At 36.1% G+C, this 19,267-nt stretch overlaps 3 protein-coding genes across 4 annotated transcripts in view; 1 reads left to right on the forward strand and 2 right to left on the reverse strand.

The window, feature by feature from the left end:
* Positions 1-19,267, reverse strand: part of LOC144647798 (sphingosine 1-phosphate receptor 2-like) — a 276,150-nt gene that overhangs the window by 59,547 nt on the left and 197,336 nt on the right. The gene's annotated exons all lie outside the window — the stretch shown is intronic.
* Positions 432-6,716, reverse strand: LOC144647803 (uncharacterized). Of its 2 annotated transcripts, XR_013569626.1 has the most exons (5): positions 6,629-6,716; positions 5,405-5,726; positions 4,518-4,646; positions 2,003-2,805; positions 432-1,910 (listed from the first exon to the last, which is right to left on the reverse strand). XR_013569626.1 is itself a non-coding variant. In XM_078507512.1 (4 exons), the coding sequence occupies exons 1-4, from the start codon at positions 6,650-6,652 to the stop codon at positions 2,375-2,377; spliced, it is 906 nt and encodes a 301-aa protein (XP_078363638.1). In that variant the 5' UTR covers positions 6,653-6,716; the 3' UTR covers positions 432-2,374. The 2 variants fall into 2 exon arrangements, 1 of the variants encoding a protein (XP_078363638.1); XM_078507512.1 differs by having other exon boundaries at positions 432-2,805.
* On the forward strand, positions 16,717-18,306 carry LOC144648035 (histamine H2 receptor-like). Its single transcript, XM_078507683.1, has one exon. It carries the CDS (start codon positions 16,717-16,719, stop codon positions 17,608-17,610), a length of 894 nt encoding a protein of 297 aa, XP_078363809.1. The 3' UTR covers positions 17,611-18,306.

Below are 19,267 nucleotides of genomic sequence, written 5' to 3' on the forward strand. Positions count from 1 at the left end.
ATTGTCCCGATCCTCGGTATGAGCGAAGACCTACGAAAAACAATCATTTTAGCCCTAGATCCAACACAATGGCAGCCTCAAATGAAAGAGTAAGACTCGTGGCCTCCTATCTTCTTAGTTATTATAATTTTACGGCGAAGAAGGGAAAGAGAAGCTAGAAAGATAGAACACGGGCGATTTAAACGATCGTGATCGCCTCAATCGCGGCAGACGTTAGCGATCGCCTGTGTAATGTCCTCATAATATCGCCTCGATCGCAAGGAAACTTTTTGAATTGACAGAGGCGATATAAACGATCGGAGCGATTCTATGGGAACCAGCCTTTAGCTTCGGTTATCAGAAAAAGTCTGGCTGCGCGCGCTCTGTTTAAACAATCCATCTTTATTGATATTTAATAATAGTTTATTTAAACTATTGCAGTTAAAAGTTAAAAAGAAAATGAATTATCGAGTGACTCTTACATAATATGATAGGTCTACTATTTACAATTAAAACTCTATCAAAAAAAGACTACGCATAATATTAGTTACGAAAAGTAGCGAAATGTTAAAAAGCTTTCAGCTTTCTTTGTCCTGCATGTTATGGTATTATTATACAGGTAAACCTTTGGCGCTTTCTGCCTTACATTATACTTAGACTCTATTAGTGCTGGTCTCGGTTACAGATGGTGAATAGGATGTTCATCTGACTTAATTTGATTCATGCATTTACCGCATACGTCTTCTCTTCTAGTGTCCATTCTAACTAATTGAGCTAGCTGTAAGGCATGAGCATATGATTCGGCTTCAGGATAAATTATATGAAGCGCCTTTTTTTGTATCCGCTCTATTGCAACAGAGATGTAGCCAGGAATGGCCCCAGACTGGGGCAGCTAAAACAGGATACTCTAAAACAGGCAGGACTGTACTTAAAGAAATCTTCAGAATATTTGCTTGGCTAACGCCAGCTCTACGTAAGACTCTAAGCGAATTTAACTTCTTACAAGCTTTCTTAGGGCCTGTTTATATGGAGGAGAGTTGTCCCTGGCAGGAGGGCTACCCTCTCCCCCGAGCTATCTTTTGCCGAGCGTTTATATGAAAAAATTGTTCCAGTTGACCGAGCCGAAACTTGGCCCTCGGTTCAAAAGACTGGCGAGACTTGTTTTGAAACATCTATTATGTCTGCCTTTTTTTAAATAAGGAACGCTGAAACATCGACCACGACCATTTTTTGGACAAATTTACCGCCGACTTCGATTTCAATGTATCTGCAATTTTGTTTCGTCGACTGCAGTGTTTGCGCATGCTCTGTATGTGTCAAGTTGTCCCTGGTAGGCGAGGCGAAAATAACCAAACTGTTTATATGGAAAAAAGTTGGCTCGCTCCCCAGGGTCACCCTACCTTCAAAGCGAGTGACCCTCCACCCAGGGTCACCCTGCCCCCCGAGCCAACTTTGCAATTTCTCATATAAACAGTTCGCAGCTATTTATAAAGAAACGTATGAAAAGCTCTCTCGCTCGGAGTGGCTCGGTATGGAGGGTAACCCTCCTACCAGGGACAACTCTCCTCCATATAAACAGGCCCTTAGTTATATAGTCGATATGACAGTTCCATTTTAAGTCTTTGTCCATAATAACACCAAGAATCTTAAAGGTGTTTACACACTCGATAACATTGTCACCAAATACAATAGGGTTAACAAGACTTAGCCTTGATAGCCTTGTGCTTCACATTTTTTTTTTTCAAATACAAGAGGTACGATTGATCAATTTACTGATCTCAGTGTATTACTTCTCGACTCGACGTAGTGACTTATGATAATGAGTTACTTATTGTCACGTGACATTAAGAAGTTCAAGCCATCACAACTGTGGCGTAGAGGACAAGGTAGACATGAAGTTAATTCACTGAGGAAATTCTTAAGTTTTGTTTCTCAAAATTATCCTCAGCTGAATGTATGGGGCTTTTAATTCCAAACAGAAATAGGGAAGGTTTGCTGTCAAGATTCACATTCCCTGAGAAACGATTTAGTCTTTTGCTGTTTTTTTGTTGTTGTTGTTGCTGTTTTTTTAGGATTTATAACGCAAGTGTAGAGTCATTATATTTTACTGCTCATTAAACCTTTCGCTCGCAGACGTTCTCGTTGCTGTTGCTGTTGCCATTGTTGTGTATAACTTACTTCCTAATGTTGCTTTACGATAGATTTATATAAATATATAATTACAAAACTCAAAACAAAATTAATATTGTGGAACAGAACTCCAGCTAATTATGAACTCAGCGCACAAACAAAGCCCAGGTATCTCCAGGAGAAAGAGATTCCTCTCCACTCCCCCAGTCATCACAGTCACGTTGCCTGGGAACTGAAAAGAATCTATGATAATCTTCACGTCTATTTACCGCTTGTTGAATACGAGCTCCCCCGGTGGCGTGTAAATTCCCCACTTTTCATCTGCTTGATTACCATTCCAACCCCATTTGCTGCAGTCTTCAGACATTGTAGAATTATCATCGGGAAGAACTGCGTACGAGCCACATGCTTGGGGCCGAGTTGATGCCAGGTTGTCGTTGATGAAGTGCTCCACCACTGCCTCCCCCAGGGGATTGATATTGGTCATTATGTGGAACACGGTTCCGACTTTCTTCTTGTGGCAGTAAAATCTGAGTTGATTGAAGCCTATTTCATTGCGTATTTGCAGCAAATCCGTCGATGATAATTCCTGACGATGGTCACGGTAGTTAGAAAGACCCTTGAAGCCGTATGACGTATCTTCAAAACGTAGGTTTAATTCTGTAAACAAGATCAATCGAACAGCAGTCCAGCCACCTAGAGTTGAAAATGGACATAAACACTAGTTATGCAATGCTTTCGAGTGGTATACTTAACAATTATTCCACGAGCGCACGTTGAATATGAAATTGTAGATAGCCAACGAGACGCGTAGCGCCGAGTTGGCTATAATGATCTCATATCCAACAAGCGCAAGTGGAATAATTGTTTCATTAAAAACGCCCAAAGTATTTTCGTTGCCGCGTATCGGCTACCAAATTTGTGGTCAATGGTATATGAGCTCAGGAGGCAAGCGTGGCCGAGTGGTTAAGTGCGCTGCTGGTGTTGTACTTTGGAGGTCCTCGTTTTTCAAGACCTGCCCCTGCCACTAGCTGGATTTGTTCTTGGTCGCCCCGAGTACAAATCCTCGGTCATGCTTTGAATATAGCCAACTGGTCTGCCACCTGCCAGTTGGGATTTTTAACCTTGTTTTGTTCATTTAAAATATTTTCCCCCCTCTTTCAGTGGCATGCCTGTAAACTAGCTATCTCATATTTTTATTAATTTATTTTTATTTTATTTTTTTATTTATATTTTATTTTTTTATTTTTACATACCATTGCCTGTTAACCAATCAAAACGCATGAGTTGATTGAAGCTGATTGCTAGTTTTTAATAACATGGAATATCCTACGAGTCACCTGTATTTTCTCGGCATAAACACGTGCCGTTAGGCGAGTGTATATACCAAGAAATTAAGTGACAAGTGGGATATTCCATGTTATTAAAAAACTAGCAATGGTATATTGCAATTCCTGAGTGGTTGGCAGCCAATGGTATATGAATTCATATACCATTGACCACAAAAATATTGTAGCCGATACGCGTGAACGAAAACAGCTTGGGAGCTGAAATATTGTAATTCTTTGGGAGTTTTTAATAAAGCAATTATTCCACTCGCACTTGTTGGATATGAGATCGTTATAGCGGACTCGGCGCTACGCGCCTCGTTGGCTATCTACCATCTTATATCCAACGCGCGCTAGTAGAATAATTGTTAAGTATACCAAGATAAAGAACGGCATAACTATTTTATACCATGCCATAGAAAATACAGTGGCCAACGCAATCAATGAGGCATACACGCAAACTTTATTGGTAATGACTTAAGATCACAGAATACAAGGAATGCATGTCAAATAATGTTATTATAGTCAAACGCATATAAAATCCGTACCGATTTTACGTTTAAGCCTTTAAGACAATGTTTGGCAAATAAGTGGCTTTTAAATTAAAGAGTGTTCATATTGTTGTTGCTCTGTAATGCTATTCCTTCGAGTTTCTGAAACTTGTCAAGAAGGCTCATATTTCTCTCCGTCTGCCATTTGAATCTCCAGAATGAAAAAGATAGTCAGACAATTCTGCAGGAGGAATTATTTTCTATGAACGAGTTGGTTCTTAAATGAACTTAACAAAATTGCTGACATCCGAATTCGTTTTCTTTACTGGTCTTGGTTTTCTTCGCTCTTCAACGAAACTATCAACTTCTCGATCACTCAGCGGTGTTTTGCTGCCTAAATCTTCATGGTTTTTGACGCAATCTTGTTAATCGTTTACATCGATGGCCAGTCCTCGGAGTGCGAAAATTCTCTGAACTATGAAATTCTTATCGTAATATTTAGTCCGCCGTATAAAACACAAGTGCAAGTTAAAATTACAGTTCAAGGTGTGGTCTTAATGTATGCCTTCAGTCTGCTGTAATTATTTACCTCCATCAGTTGTCATGTCGCAGTAAACAGTGAATGGGTTTCCTGACGATGTTGGATCGATCAAATATTCTCCATCACCATTTGAAGGATGCACATGTCTGCATGAACGGTACAGAGTTTTATTTATTCCTACAAGAAAGGATACGTGTTGACAATTGCAGTGGAAAAGAATTTGCCAGATAATAAAGACATATAAGCCTAGACGTCATTCCCGCCGAGCGGGATGCAAAACAACCTTTGAAAAATTGACAATGAATGCTTGAAACAGCGTGCAGCAGTCCAAAAATAAAAATCGATTTGAAAATAGTTTGAACGATCGAAAATTTTTGATCAGTAAGGAACTACTGTCAAAAATTAAAACAGTTTTAACTTTCTTAATTATAATTAAATGGCCGAAAAACTCCTGCTTTTGTGTATTTAAGTAAGTCACAACGCTTTTTAATCTGTCAAAAAAATAAATTAGTTTTATCGACTTTTCAAAATGCACGAGAAACATCTGTTCTGTGTGCTTAGTACAAAGTCACGTCATTTTTTATTGGTAGAAAAATTTAATACACCGTTTTACCTGCGGAATAAAACTGCTCGAGAAACCCCTGCTCTGTGTACCTAAGAAAGTCACTGTTAATAAAAAAAAATACCAGAGAAACACAATCTCTGTGCGTTAGGTTACTCACGTCCGTCTTTAACATGAAAGAAATAAAAAAAAATTCGAGGGCGACATGAGGACCATTCTAAATTGAGACGGGAGACATGCATACCTACCCTAACATGGCTTCAGTAGTTCATCCTCCCAGATTAAACGTAATAGGTTTACCACGATCAAATCCATTCGAACACATGACAATCCAATCGTTCGATTGATATCGTTAAAGTAATGATTTAAATACCTGGTTCTCTCGTTAACCCCATGTAAATTGACGACATTTCGCGGCTGAAAAGTGCTGTCTCTGCAGAATATTTGGTCTTGTTGTTCAAGTTACATTTTGAACTTTTCCACATGTAGTTTAAACTCTTGCACTGTGAATCATGCGTGCACGCCATGAGGCAGCTGGGATAGTCGTCAGTGTAGAGAGACTTGTATGTGTGGTTCAACAGTGCCATTCCTCTCTGAGATCTTTCTTCGTTGTTATAAGTTGCACTGATAATCGTCAGAGTGTAACAGATACCAAATATGGAGAATATTTTTATTCTCCAGATTGTCCTTCCATTCTAAAAGACAAAAATCATTTTTAGACTTGAACAACTCTCTGGGTTTCCGTGTCAGAAAAGCAAAACAAAACTAAAAGAACTGAATAAAAAAAACGAAACATCGCAACGACTTATCACTGCATGCAGACTTTAAATCTAAAGATACAACGATACATATATATATTAAAAGCTGTTTCTGCTTCTTTTTAGATGCGAGACGCATCAAAATTTCACGAGAGGAATTTAAAGCCAAAGCCATATCTGGCAGTGACATAGAAGAGAAATAAAAGACAAAAAAAATAAAAAAAAATAGTGTCATTTTTTTGACTCGAAGAAACAAAACAAAACTAATAGAACGGCACGAAAAAAAAACGAAAAAGTTGTATGCGCAATGCTTTACCGCGTACAGTGAAATCTCGATTTCTAGAACCATCCATTTCTCCAATTTGCCAATTATTCGAACCAAATGTTGTCGAACATTGCAATTTTATTCCCAATTCAGTCTCAAACCCGATTTCTTGAACCAGTTTTCGTTTCCCTGGGAGGCTCGAGAATTCGGAATTTCTATATAGTTTTAAGGTGAAGATTCAACGATACACATTAAGAGCTATTTTTGTTTCTTTTCAGATGAGAGAAGAATAAAAAATTCCACGGGAGGAATCTATAGCCAAAGCCATACCTGTAGGTGACATGAAATGTTGTCTAAATTTAGGCGGTGATGCATTTGACAGGATAACAGTTTTTCTCCAAACATTTCTTGAGGTATTTTTTCTTTTTTTGCATGGATGAGTAGCAATAAAATATGGATGGATACTAAAATATATCTAAATATATCGATTCCGAACAATTACATGTTGTATCAGAAGCTTAAGTTTCTTTGCTAAATCGTCAGAAAAAGTTAATAATAAGGTAAAAAGCCTTACCAAAATAGGCTTCTTCATCTTCATATTCAAGCAAAATTCACTCTCATCGCGCCAGCCCGCAAATAGTTGTTGATCTCAATTGTCCTAAGCTTAAACTCACTAACCTTGTGTGTTTTACAAATATTCCCCTTTAATAAAGAAAATGAATTATTTATTATTTATTTGTTTTATGATGTTAAAGTTCTGTGTGTACGAAAATCGCCCAGATTACCCGGCAAAATTTGTCTTCTTATTTATATTTACGATAGATATATTTCTTAAAACTTCCAGCTATGGAAGGATAACGGAAATCTATTCCAACTTTTGGACGTATTTGACAATTGTAAGCTTCACGAGAGCTTTCATCATGATTTCAGTTATTGTTTGTGTCAATGTGTGTTTTGTTAGTTTTTGTAATTAATTATTTAATTACCAGGAAAAATATCAGCCCAAAACATTTTTTTAAAAGAATATCTATCCAACATCTAGCACTAATTTTGTCGGAACCTAATGAAATTTAAGAGTGTATGTTAAATCGTATAAAACGTTTGGCAGTAAGAAATTCTATTTGCTTGGTTTTGATATAATTCACATAAATCAAGCGGAGGTCTGTATGATATAAATTATAAATTATTTTTTTTTTAAAAACACAACAACGTGTTTCAGTTTTTGGAAATGTTTGATACAGCGTTGTTCTACAGAAGTTGTGTATGCCTTGGTCGTTGGTTCAAATCCAAACGGAAGCTATTATTATTCTTTTTTTCTCAGTTTTTTTTAAAAAGGGAGTTCGCCGTTTTATTTAAAATTTAAATGTTGAACAAACGCAACAATTAATTTTGATATCACAGTGTGTTAAGGTCGAACGCACGCTGTTTCAGTGAGACTTCAACCGCTGAAGTCAATGGAATTAGAACGCTTGTAGTGTAGAAAAAACTGACCACTGAGAAATCAGTGGCTGCATCGGATCGACCATACGGAGTGCTAAACAGCTATGTTGTGTCCCAAGTAAAACTATTTTTTTGAAATGTTTTTGTCATTGAAAACCAGACTCTTGACTGCCTAGGCTCGCAAGCCATTGCGAAAAATTGTTCACAACAATAAAAATGTCGTAACGTTTGTTTAAATGTAAAGAAAAACAATAAAATGTGTTCCTAGTCACATTTTTTGTTGCTGAAAAATAAAGGCTTTTGAATGATTAACACACAACAAAAGGAAACAAGACAAAAGAGTCTCGCTTATTTAATTATCTAAAAGTTTAATGCGCGAGCAAAAGTCTCGCTTATTGAGCAAAAGTCTGGCTTATTTGCCTAACACTTGACGGCGAGCAAAGTCTCGTTAACTATAATCTTAGCTGTACATCAGGAGGCAGCAAAGCCCCGCTATTATTGTTGTTTCTCTATAATATTTATTGCGAGTGAAAGTATCGCGTGTTGTTGTTGTTTTTGGGCTGTGGCATGGTAGGGGGAAGGTCAGAGCCTCCTTTCAATATCTCGTATGTGTGCAAATTTAACAAAAGTCTTGCTTCTTCATATTCCAAAAACTTTCTTATCTTTATTTTAGTTTGCCAGAGTCCAGTTTGTGGATCTTGAGTGAGTGCGAGGAAAATCTCACTTGTTTTAATTGTTGGCAAAGCGTGAACAAAAACCTCGCTGGCTCTAATTGCATCTTAGTTGCTTGTCTTGAGGGAGCAAAACCTCGCTTACCGTTTTAAACTTTAATTGTTCTTTTCCCTGATACATAATTCGCGTCACCTTCGGTGACGAGAAGGACGCCCTCGCAAAAATTTTTTACATAATTCAGTCGATTCCTTTGGTGACTTGGAAGCTATGAGCTACGTTGTTTGATATATAAGTGGTGTAAGGCCACTATCGTGCAAAGACTATCGAAGAGTCAATAACAATGAAAGCTAAAGCTAAAAAAGCTACATCGAGCATCTTTAAAGAACGAGTCGTAGTAATGTCATACTTACTTATTATCACTTTTGAAAATAGATGTCGAACTGAAAGAAAGGTACGGTTTCAGTCCTCATCTTTGACCTGATGCCACTTTGGCATTACTTTGTCGGCCAAGAGAAGATAAAGCACTCTCTTGACACAAGTAAAAGGCAAGAAAGTCAATAAAGAGGCACGAAAATAGACAATTTGTGTTGCCTAATAAAATGGGCATAATTAGCAGTCAAAAGTAGCAGTTAAGTGCAGTCAGGTGTCTTATGTATGGCCAGCGCAAGGCCAGTGAATGCAGGCTAAAAAAAATAGCATTTCCAGCTAACGTTAAAAATTTCATCAGAAATATAATGAAACATATTTTGACGACTTCACGCAGCTTTGTATAGGAAAGCTTTGTAAAGGAAAACGGTCTGTTCGAGAAACAATTAGGGATTAATTGTACGAGTGAACAGATCGGACGTTTTTAATAATTTCCATGAGTGGCGCAGCTACGAGGAAAAATTGGAAAACGTCTGATTTTTTTTTACAAGTGCAATGAATCCCTTAATCATGGTTTGAGAAAAAAAGGCCTGATTTGTGTTTTTTTTTTTTTTTATTATAACGCTACCGTAAATACGACCATTTGAATCGAGCAAAGTTTTATGTTTACATGAGCTAAAATGTGCCAGGTGTCCTTTCGGCGTTGTTTTGCTCATTTTGGTTTTGAAATAAGGTCGATGAACGTGAGATTCTTATTGAAAAGACTAAAAAAAACAATAGTTTAATTTGCTCATTCGCTGCATTCATTCGTTAAATATTGTTTATACCACTCGAGTTACGGTCTGATTTGATGTCCAGGCCTCTTCGCGTCTACAAAAAAGGACAGTTTGTTGGTTCAAGATTCTACGTGTCCATTTTATATAAGGCAGGTTCAAAAATATTTCAGTGACTGAATTGGTTTTCAATTAGTAGGCAACTAAAAGTTTCCGACCCTCAGTAGCGAGTGGTTTTGGTAACTCACATGACTACCTACAGCCGATTTTTAACCATTCTTGATTATCGAGCTTAGAAAATGCAAAATGCAATCGCCTGCCTTTGAATGCTTTGTAATGAAAGCGTGTTTTTGTTTTGTTAGGCATATCCGTTCTGCAAAACGCAGATAAATCACTAAACATAACTTTTCCTTTTGTTTATATTTTGTATTATCCGTTTCTTACTATCGAGAAGCAATTTGTTTTATGATGTGCTTGACCCTCCGCTCTTGACCCATGATTTGTGTAAGTTCATAGTACTGTTATTCAAGTCGTAAAAATTTAAATTGCCGTGGAATCGGTAGAATGGGGAAAACAGGGTTAGATCAGTGGTGGATATTTTTAATTTAGTTCTCTTTGCGTTTTGACCGAGCACGGAGTGAATCACACGACGAACATACTTCGAGCGAATTTTAATCTGGCCCGCTCCAGGCGGCCCTTTTAAATAAGAACTGGGTCGGTCCCAGGCCACCCAGATAATGACAATCAAATAAGTAAAAATCAAACAGTTGTTTGGCATTTGTTAATCAATATAGGGACATGACGATAGCGTCATTGTTTCCTATGGTCAGCTAATCACACAGTAGCAGACACCCGTCAAGTCTCCTGGATATCGAGTTTAATTTAAAGTGATGGCAAGCAATTCTGGCTTAACAAGTTGGAAAGCGCTTGCAGCAAAAGCAAACTTACTAAGAAGGCGAAAGGATACTGCTAGTGTTTCGATAAAATATAAGATTTAAGTGACAAGAAAGAGAGCGACAACATAACTTCTTCTACAAGATCTTGACAAACGGCTTTATAAAAAGGAAATGTAAGTACGGACATTGGAGGGTTTTTTTTATTTGCAGTTAAAGAACAAACCATCGTGATTTTATAGTTACCACCTCGGCCTTTCATTTCGTTTCTCCTTTTGAGTGTCAATAAATAGTGAGATTTATAAGACGTGCTAATTCGCAATATTCAGAATCGAATTCGAAGGCAATGTTCTCGCCAGCAAACATCAGTCTGAATTAAAACAAACGTTGAACCGGAAAATAAATCAAAAAGTTTAATTATGAAGCACCTTTACAAGAAATTAAAACACGCTTATATTTAATGAACGTTTTTTCAAAAGCGTTTTTCTTGAAATGGCTTGGGCACAGTTTGAGCTTTTGAAGTAATTTTCTTTGCAATATGTATTTTAATTAAGTTTAGACGACCTGCGCGTTTCATATTGGTGGTGATTAATTTAGCTTGCAAGGTAACTTACAAGTAGACCGTAGTTTTATACGCATACAAATCAGACGTCAGCCTTCCAGAAACACGTTGCTAAATAGATCAGAAGATTTTTATGGACAATAGATACGATGTTTTATGCGTCGTAAAATACATTTATGCTTCTTGTCTTTATTCACATTGTAACTGCAGATGTTTTCACCATGATTCATGTTAGCTTTTATTTACATTTAAAAAAGACATTTGCTAAACTAATATAAAAGCTGTCACTGAAAACTAATCTGAGTTTGGGAATCTGATCAGTGCCCTGTCTGTCTAATTAATTTCAAATTCAGGTCTAAAACTAAATGTGTTATTGTTACTTATATACAAACTTCAAATGGCACTCCTATTTATCTTCTCATCGACCAAAAGTTAAATAGGAGTTCTGTAAAAACGATGGCAAAAAGGAAAAATAATTGAGCTGTATTATAGCGTTGTCTAGCGTTAAACAGGCGTGGCTTGAGTTGGCCGGAAGAGCGACTTTATTATGGCTATTGTACGGCGGAATAATTGAAATTGAAACTTTTTATTTTTACCTAATAACCACAGAAACTGAAAGCAAGTTTTTTATGTACGTGGTTTGTGCAGACAGGTCTGAATTTGAAATTGACATATTGACAAACTACGATTAAAAACCTCGACCGAATAATAATTATTTAAACATTTCTTCGTTCTAAAATAAACATTTTTGCCTCCAGCACTAACAACAACTGCCTACAAAACTTGAAGCTGCAGAATTCTCCCAAAGGTAAGCTACGCAGACTAAAACAATCGCAACGAAATCAATTTAGAAATTTGATTACACGGCATTTATCCAAGCCGCAAGATCGGTAATGTACACTGAATTTTTTTTTGTTTGTTTTTTTCGCTTGTTTGTTTTAAGCTACCTAAGTTTATAACTTTTAAAAACCGAAATAACAGTTTATAACGAACATATACTGAGATCATTCTTAAAGCAAATAAACAAAGACACACTTTTAAAGTGGCTTTTTTCGAATTAAAAGCTGAAAAGCATAACTTATATTTTCAATCGATGTTTCATATTCAGGACGAATTTCATCGCTTTTAATTTCATCGCTTTTAATATTATATTATTTAATATTCATCGCTTTTACAATGGTTTTATAACCGAAATTTATAGAAAATGCAGAGAACGATAGTCGAGGCACACTTTATCTTTCTTTTGGCTTTTACTCATCCAGAAGTCTAGACAATTTATCTTTTCGGGCAAATTTATAAACTCTAGTTTTCTTTTCTTTGTAGTGTGAGTTTACAGGACTATTAACTAAGAAGGGCTTTCTATTGACAAGGCAAGTAAAAACATTAAAATCTTATTTGTGTTTTTTATCTGACGTACATAAAATTCTAAAATCTACAATGCTAAACCTTTAACTGAGCTCTTCTTTTTAAAGTTTCATAATTTTGTTCCAGATATAAAAATTTATTTATATGCAAGTTTTTGTATCTGTTCAGCGGTTCATCCTGTACGAAATGCGTTTGACTCGTGATTGGTAAATTCGCGTCTTTTTTCTTGTATTTGTCTTCTATCGATGCATGAGTTTTGCGCGTTCACATTAGCAGGAACGCTTTGCAGCTCGAATGAAAAGGTGGTTAAAATGATTGCCTAGAAGTAAAGTTTTAAAGCTGTACTGTTGTTTGCGCCTCTTTCTTCGTCCTCGCGACACGGCGTTTGCGTTGCGAGTTCTCTAATCCAAAATACCAACTTCTAGCCATTTTTGTTTGGACTGAAGACGCGAGCGTATACATAGGTGCAAAGCGTATACTTAGAATGATCTGACTACTTTTTTGAGAGCCGATATATCATATATGGCATCGATACGCCCTAATTTGCATTGTATTGACAACTGATTTACAACACTATAAGGCTATTTAAAATTACAGTCCGCAAGCGCCGGCAGAATTTGTGTCGAAACTGACACAAGAAGCTTACATCAAGAAGTTTAATAATTAGAAAGTATTATTTAAAAGATATTATAACACATAATACCTTAATTTCATTTACTCTGGAAATAGCTTGGGCACAGTTTGAGGTTTTAAAGTAATTTAATTTTTAATGTCTATTTAAATAAGTTGTCTTAGTTTTTACCATATTCCGGAAAAATACATCAAGAAGTTTAATAATTAGGAAACGCCCTTAAAAAAGATTTTGACACATAACACCTTTTTTTCGCTTTCACTGAAAATAGCTTGCGCGCAGTTTAAGGTTTTGAAGTGATTTTCTTTGTAATTTTTATTTTAATAAGTTTTCTGAGTTTTTATCATAAATTATTCCGGAAGAATACATCGGGAAATAGCTTGGGCACAGTTTGAGTTTCTAGAGTAATTAAATTTTTAATGTGTGCTTTAATAGTCTTAGTTTATGCCAGATTCCGCAAAAACAAACATCAAGAAGTGTAGCAAGTACCCTTAAAAGTGATGGTGATATATTTAATTTGCAGAGTAACCGACAAAAAGGCCCGGCCGGCCTGCAGGTTTCCACCCCCCCCCCCCCCCCCCAAAAAAAAAAGTTTTTTTCTGGATCAGGGAATTTCCTTCGAACAAAAGGTGAACTGTTTTGTACATAAATCCGCATGCGTTGATTGTGTTCATGTGCGCGGTTAATTTCAATGTTTTCACCACGATTAATGTACGCTCTTTTAACATTTAAACAAGACATTTGCTATACTTATATAAAGCTGTCACAGAAAGTTAATCCGTTATTCTAACTAATAACAAAAATGATAAATGGCATTTTTGTTTATCTTAATTCTCATCGGCTGTTGGTTAAACAAGGAGTCAAACAAAAAAATATAATAATAATAATAATAATAATAATAATAATAATAATAATAATAATAATAATAATAAAAAGAAATAATTCCTTTTTCTTGACTACTATTCTGTGTAAGAGTTTAAAATAAAATTCTCTAAGGTTCTCTTACGCGACTAAAAAAAGGTTGTAGAGATGCTTGACCAATTTGCAAGTCTCTTTCCCATTTGGAGGTAGCCTTCGGTTCAATGTGTTCTTTATTTACGAGGAGCCGATAATAATCTTTGTTTTTCATTTTGGTTAAGTTGATGGAGGTCTCTGGGGAGAGGTGAAACATAGTGCTAGACAACAAACCTGCTCTGTCTACGGGGTATGACATCGCATGTTCTACAAGCTGCCTGGGAATTGCAGAAACTACTTGAAAATAAATGAGAAAGTTGCATCTAAGATCATATTTCTGAACAAATTCTGTGTAAGAAATAAATTTTCCATCTGATTTAAGAAGGTCTCACACGAGATAAATGCCTCGATTAAACCAGTACCTATAAAAATGGTGCGACTGTTGATTAGAATATATTTGTTGTTGAATAAAATCGACTCCTGACCGGACTGGATTGAAAAGGATTCTTTTATTTCCAGGAAATACAAGAGAATTAATTTGTAGAATTGGGGCAGATCGATCTTCTCGAGGAAGTGTTCTCGTAGTTACATCGTATTATAAAATTTAAAGCGCCGCATTTTACGAAAAAATAGCTAGGAATTGTCTTCCAAGATTCCCTGCGGGTTGGATTATCGTCTAGAATTCTGGAAATCCAAGCTAGCTTTAATGATTTTGCTAAGACATCTATACTAGGAGCCCGCAGACCACCTTGGTCATAATCTAAGATCATCAACTTAGGCTTAAGTTCGTCCTTTTTATTTTTCCAAATGAGTTTAAAAAGGGTTAAATTTACCGCCCCAAGGTATTCCCGAGGAACATCGAGGCTAGAAATTGTATGTACCAGTTGTGAGATGCCAAGGCTTTTCGTTATAAGACATCTCCCAAATAGTGTAAGATTCCGGCAGTTCCAAATGTCAAAGATGGTTTTCAATTTTTGCAGTTTTAACGTGAAATTGGATTTTTCATTTTCTTTCTCGTTGTAAGAAATAAAAGTACCCAGCACACGGGTTGGTTTTTAAGGCCATTGAAATCCAAAGGGTTTGTCTTTTCTATGTCTCCAATCCCAGCCACAAAGCTTTGGTTTTCGACGGGTTCAGTTTCAAGCAGAATATATCGCCACAAATATCTAACACAGCGGTTGCTTGTTTTACCGAATTACAATTACTGTTAAGAAGGGTGGTGTCATCAGCAAACTGGCTTAATTTTAGCTCCTTACCAAAAACTTATACCTTGTATTTCTTTATCTTGTCTGATCTTGCACGCCAACTGTTCTACTTCCAAAACAAACAGATATGGGGATAAAGGGAAATTGTGCCAAAAAGCGCTAGCCTTTCTAAAATCAAGCTGTAATAATATACCAGGAATGTTCTGAAGCTTTGTTTGCTCTAGGATGTCATTAATGTTCTGTCCAATATATCTTCCTTTAATGAAGACTGTTTGGTCAGGATTGATTAGAAGAGCTAGAACTTTTTCTAGTCTCCTGGCAAAAATTTTTGATGCAATTTTATAGTCTAGGTTTAATAACGTTATCGGGCGCCAATTAGCAAGTGTAGAAAGGTCCGAATCTTCTTTCGGTATAAGTGTTATTACGCCTTTCCGTTGGGAGAGTGACATTTCACCTGCTCTATACGAAGCATTAAAACAGTCGACAAGATCTTGACCAAGTAGATCAACTCGTGAAAGTTTGGGAGAACTCGAAAAAGCTGTGGAAACACTCGTCTATCGACTCGTGTTCCTACAGCATTTCTCGTGTTTCTATAACTCGATAGAAACGCGGAACATGTTTACTATTTCTTAAATGTGGAATTTGATCTACATATGTTGGTCTAAAAAACAGTATCTCAGATTTTTCCTTTCTTGCTCCCTTATTTTTAAACTTTAAAATGGCGTTATTAGGGCCTCTTCATAAAAATTCATAAAACATTAATGGAGCAAGAAAAGAAAAATCTGAGACACCGTTTTTTAGAGCAATAAATGTAGAAAATATTTTACATAAAAGTTTAGGCTCTCATGTAAATGAGTTCTCAAATAAACCTACTGTTGCACAACATCATGGTTGCAAACAAAATGCTGACGTTGCTTATTATGGTCTATATAATCAAAACAAATCCAAAATCAATTTTTATTCAATCAATAAGCTTTCAGAAAATATATACTTTATTAGGGTATCATTGATGGTTTTCACACAATTTCACTTGGAACCAAAACGCCAATTTACCTTCCGTGAAACCTACATTGTAAATGAAGGCTAGAATTTAATTTTTGTCGGGCAAATTTTGTTTTCATGCTTTTAATTCCTTTCTTTGCAGTGTGACTTAACAAGACTGTTCATAGGAAGGTCCCCCTATTAACAAGGCAAGTTATAGCATCTGAATGCTATTTGTGGATATCATTTGAAGATAATAAAATTCTAAATTCGGCTGAAACGTTAAACCTATGGAGCTATTCTTTTTGCATTTATTTTAAAAATAAGAAAACAGTAATATCTATGCAAATTTTGGTGTGGATTCAAAGTTTCGTTTCGGAAATAAAGCTGCGCTTTGTTAGTACCCTTCTTTTTAAAAAACTGTAATTAAAAAAAACCTTCGATTTATTCTCTCAAAAAATATCAGTAATTCTCTAGTGGCTCGCTTGGTATGCTGTCAAATCTCAGGGTCGACTTTTTTAAAAAAAGTTTAAACCGGGATCAAATATCGTGGGCTTAGCTGGGTTTTAACTTTTAACCTACGTTTCCAATTATTAAAAGTTACTAACTTTAACAGTTTTACTCGTGTTATCGTTTCAAGTATCCCTTTTTATGGATATCTAGACCGTTTGGGTCGATTACTGCCTTTTAATTAGACTTCCATACGATTAGTATTTGATTTCTCTTTTTCTTATTAAACCAAAATATAAATTTATATATTGTTTTTTGTTATAGATAGACGATCCTTGTTTTTAAAGGGAAAGAAAAAACAACATTCAAGATGTTTTCTTTACCTTGGTGCATTACGTGGCTTGTACTGTTATTAACTTTATCTGTAGCTATAGTAACACTTAATATCGTCACAATAATTGCTTTTATAAAAAACCGCGACCTGCGCAAGCGCAGTACGTACTTGTTAATAAACCTGGCTGTTGCAGATATGTTAGTAGGAGGATTTACGGCGCTTGATCATTTTATTGTACTTGGAGTAAAATGTAACCTTTGGAAAGACATTGTGCCAGCAAACTGGATCATTTATCTAATAATGAATGCACTCGGCATTCTATTTCCTATCTGTTCTTTATTAAACATCACTGTGATTTCTGCAGAACGGGTGCATGCTACGTTTTGGCCGTTCAGGCACCGCATAGCTAAAACGTGGGTTTATGGATTATTAATTGTCGGTATTTGGGTGACGTCAATGCTACTATCAGCTGGCTTAGCAGTAATTGCACATTTTGAACAAAACAAACAAAACTATTTTTACCTTTGGTGCTCATTTAATTCAACTTGTCTTCTTGTCATTTGTGTTTCGTACGCGTTCATTGTTATTAATGTGCGTTGTGGAGCGCAGCCTCAACACCATGGTGCTGCCAGTAGAGAAAGGAAATTGACCGTGACATTGTTGATTGTGACAATCGTGTCCCTACTGCTTTGGCTCCCGTTTGTCTTAACAAACTTCCTTTATCACACCACTGATATTATAAGTTCTTTAACCGAAAAAGTTTTTTTGCATTTTTTTCAAGCCATGTGTGTATTATATTATGGAAACTCTCTTGTTAATACAATATTGTACACCATTAGGATGCCAGAGTTCAGAAGAGTCTTAGTCGCAATTTTTAAAAGACCTCGGCAGCAAAGGCGGGTCGACGTTCTCCCTCTTCAAGCCATTTAAATAAAAGTAGCATCTGAAGTTATGAAGACAGTTACTATGATAGTGGGTCTGAATGGGGATGCGATAACAATAAACACTGAATTTTTTGGCTCTGTCACATGAAACAGTTAAATTTTAGGCATTTTAACACTAACAGTAAAAAAATCACTGTAACAGTAAATTTATTTTACAAAAACCACAACAGCTCCAAAAAGGCCAATATTATTTTATTTAGAATAACAAGAAGTTTTCGGCCATTTTCCGACAATTTCCAATCATTTCGGAAGATTTCTGAAGACTAACGAAGATTCCCGTAGACTGTCGAAGATTTTCGGAGACTACCAAAGATGTGCGAAGACTACCGAATATTTCCGTGGAGAACACACAGTTCAGGCTCAATGTTCAGGAGTGATTTCATTACCAATTTTCGAAGGGCAGATAATAAATTACACTATGGCTTTTTCACGAAAACCCTCCAAACACTTAACAGTATTTTCTTTGGAAACAGTAAACATTAAAAATGGAACAATTTAACAGCAAACACTAAAAATTATGGGCAAATAACACTTAACACTAAACCCCATTTAGACCCTCTCCCTCATGATATACATTTTTTTGGGAAAGGATGACGGCCCTTTAGTTACCTCCTTCTCGGATGTGGCAGCAGGCATGGTATTTGTTTGAAAGCCGATTAGCATTAATCTAACTCTGTCATTTTAAGCTTAGATAAAAGTCCAGATGAAACCAATTTACATCTTAATTGCGACATATATTAATGTTATGCATTTCGGATTACTTTCAGTATTTGTAAATATAAGAATGGGTATGGAGTAAGAGCTTGGGGCGGAGCCTCCCCGTATAAAATTTTTTTGAGTGCCCCCCCCCGGGTGTACAAGATATTGTAGAGGGGAACTCTGTCTCCCTTAAAGGAGCTATGTCACAACGATTTCTAGAATTTAAACCGTTAAAACCGTTCTGAAATAGTGGTAGGCAACTTAACGCATGAAAAACATTACCTTTGAATATCTAAAAGAAGATATAACCTTGCTATGCGAAGAAAATCAAACAACTGCTATTAATATCATTTTTTTGGAAGACGCGCGGAAACAACTTGAAAAGTTAAGCCTTAACTTTTCAAGTTTTAACCCACTTCCATCCAAGCCATCCGCAGCCAAAGATCCTTGTTAACAGTTTTCAGTGCTCTAATATAGCAATTGTTAATAACAATGGACCATTATGTTAAGGTTTACTACGATGCAAATATATATTTTGGCTTTTTAAAAATGTGTTAAAATCCGTGACAAAGCTCCTTTAAATTGATTACTTACTTATTTACTTATCCTCATCGGTCCCATGAGGACTCTTGAGGCTAGCTGGTTTTAAATTGATAAATTCTGACTGCTTCATCCTAATTATTTTGTTTTATTTCTTTGACGTTGGAGCCAAGTTAGAAATATAAGGTATTGTATACCAGAAGCTGTCAGTGTCAATTATTGTAAATATTGAAATAAAATAAATTACGTTTAAATTGACCGAGTTAAATTGTATTTGTTCGTGAAGCATTTCATTCGGCAAAATCATAGTAAAATTTGAAGACGTATCAACTTCAAGATATACCCCATTTTACGGGGAAGATTCCTTCAGTCACTTCGATACATGTTTCAATGGTTTTCACTGT

The sequence above is a fragment of the Oculina patagonica genome, chromosome 4, assembly GCF_052425735.1.
Source record: "Oculina patagonica isolate OP01 chromosome 4, crgOcupat, whole genome shotgun sequence".
In the NCBI taxonomy this organism is placed as follows: domain Eukaryota; kingdom Metazoa; phylum Cnidaria; class Anthozoa; order Scleractinia; family Oculinidae; genus Oculina; species Oculina patagonica.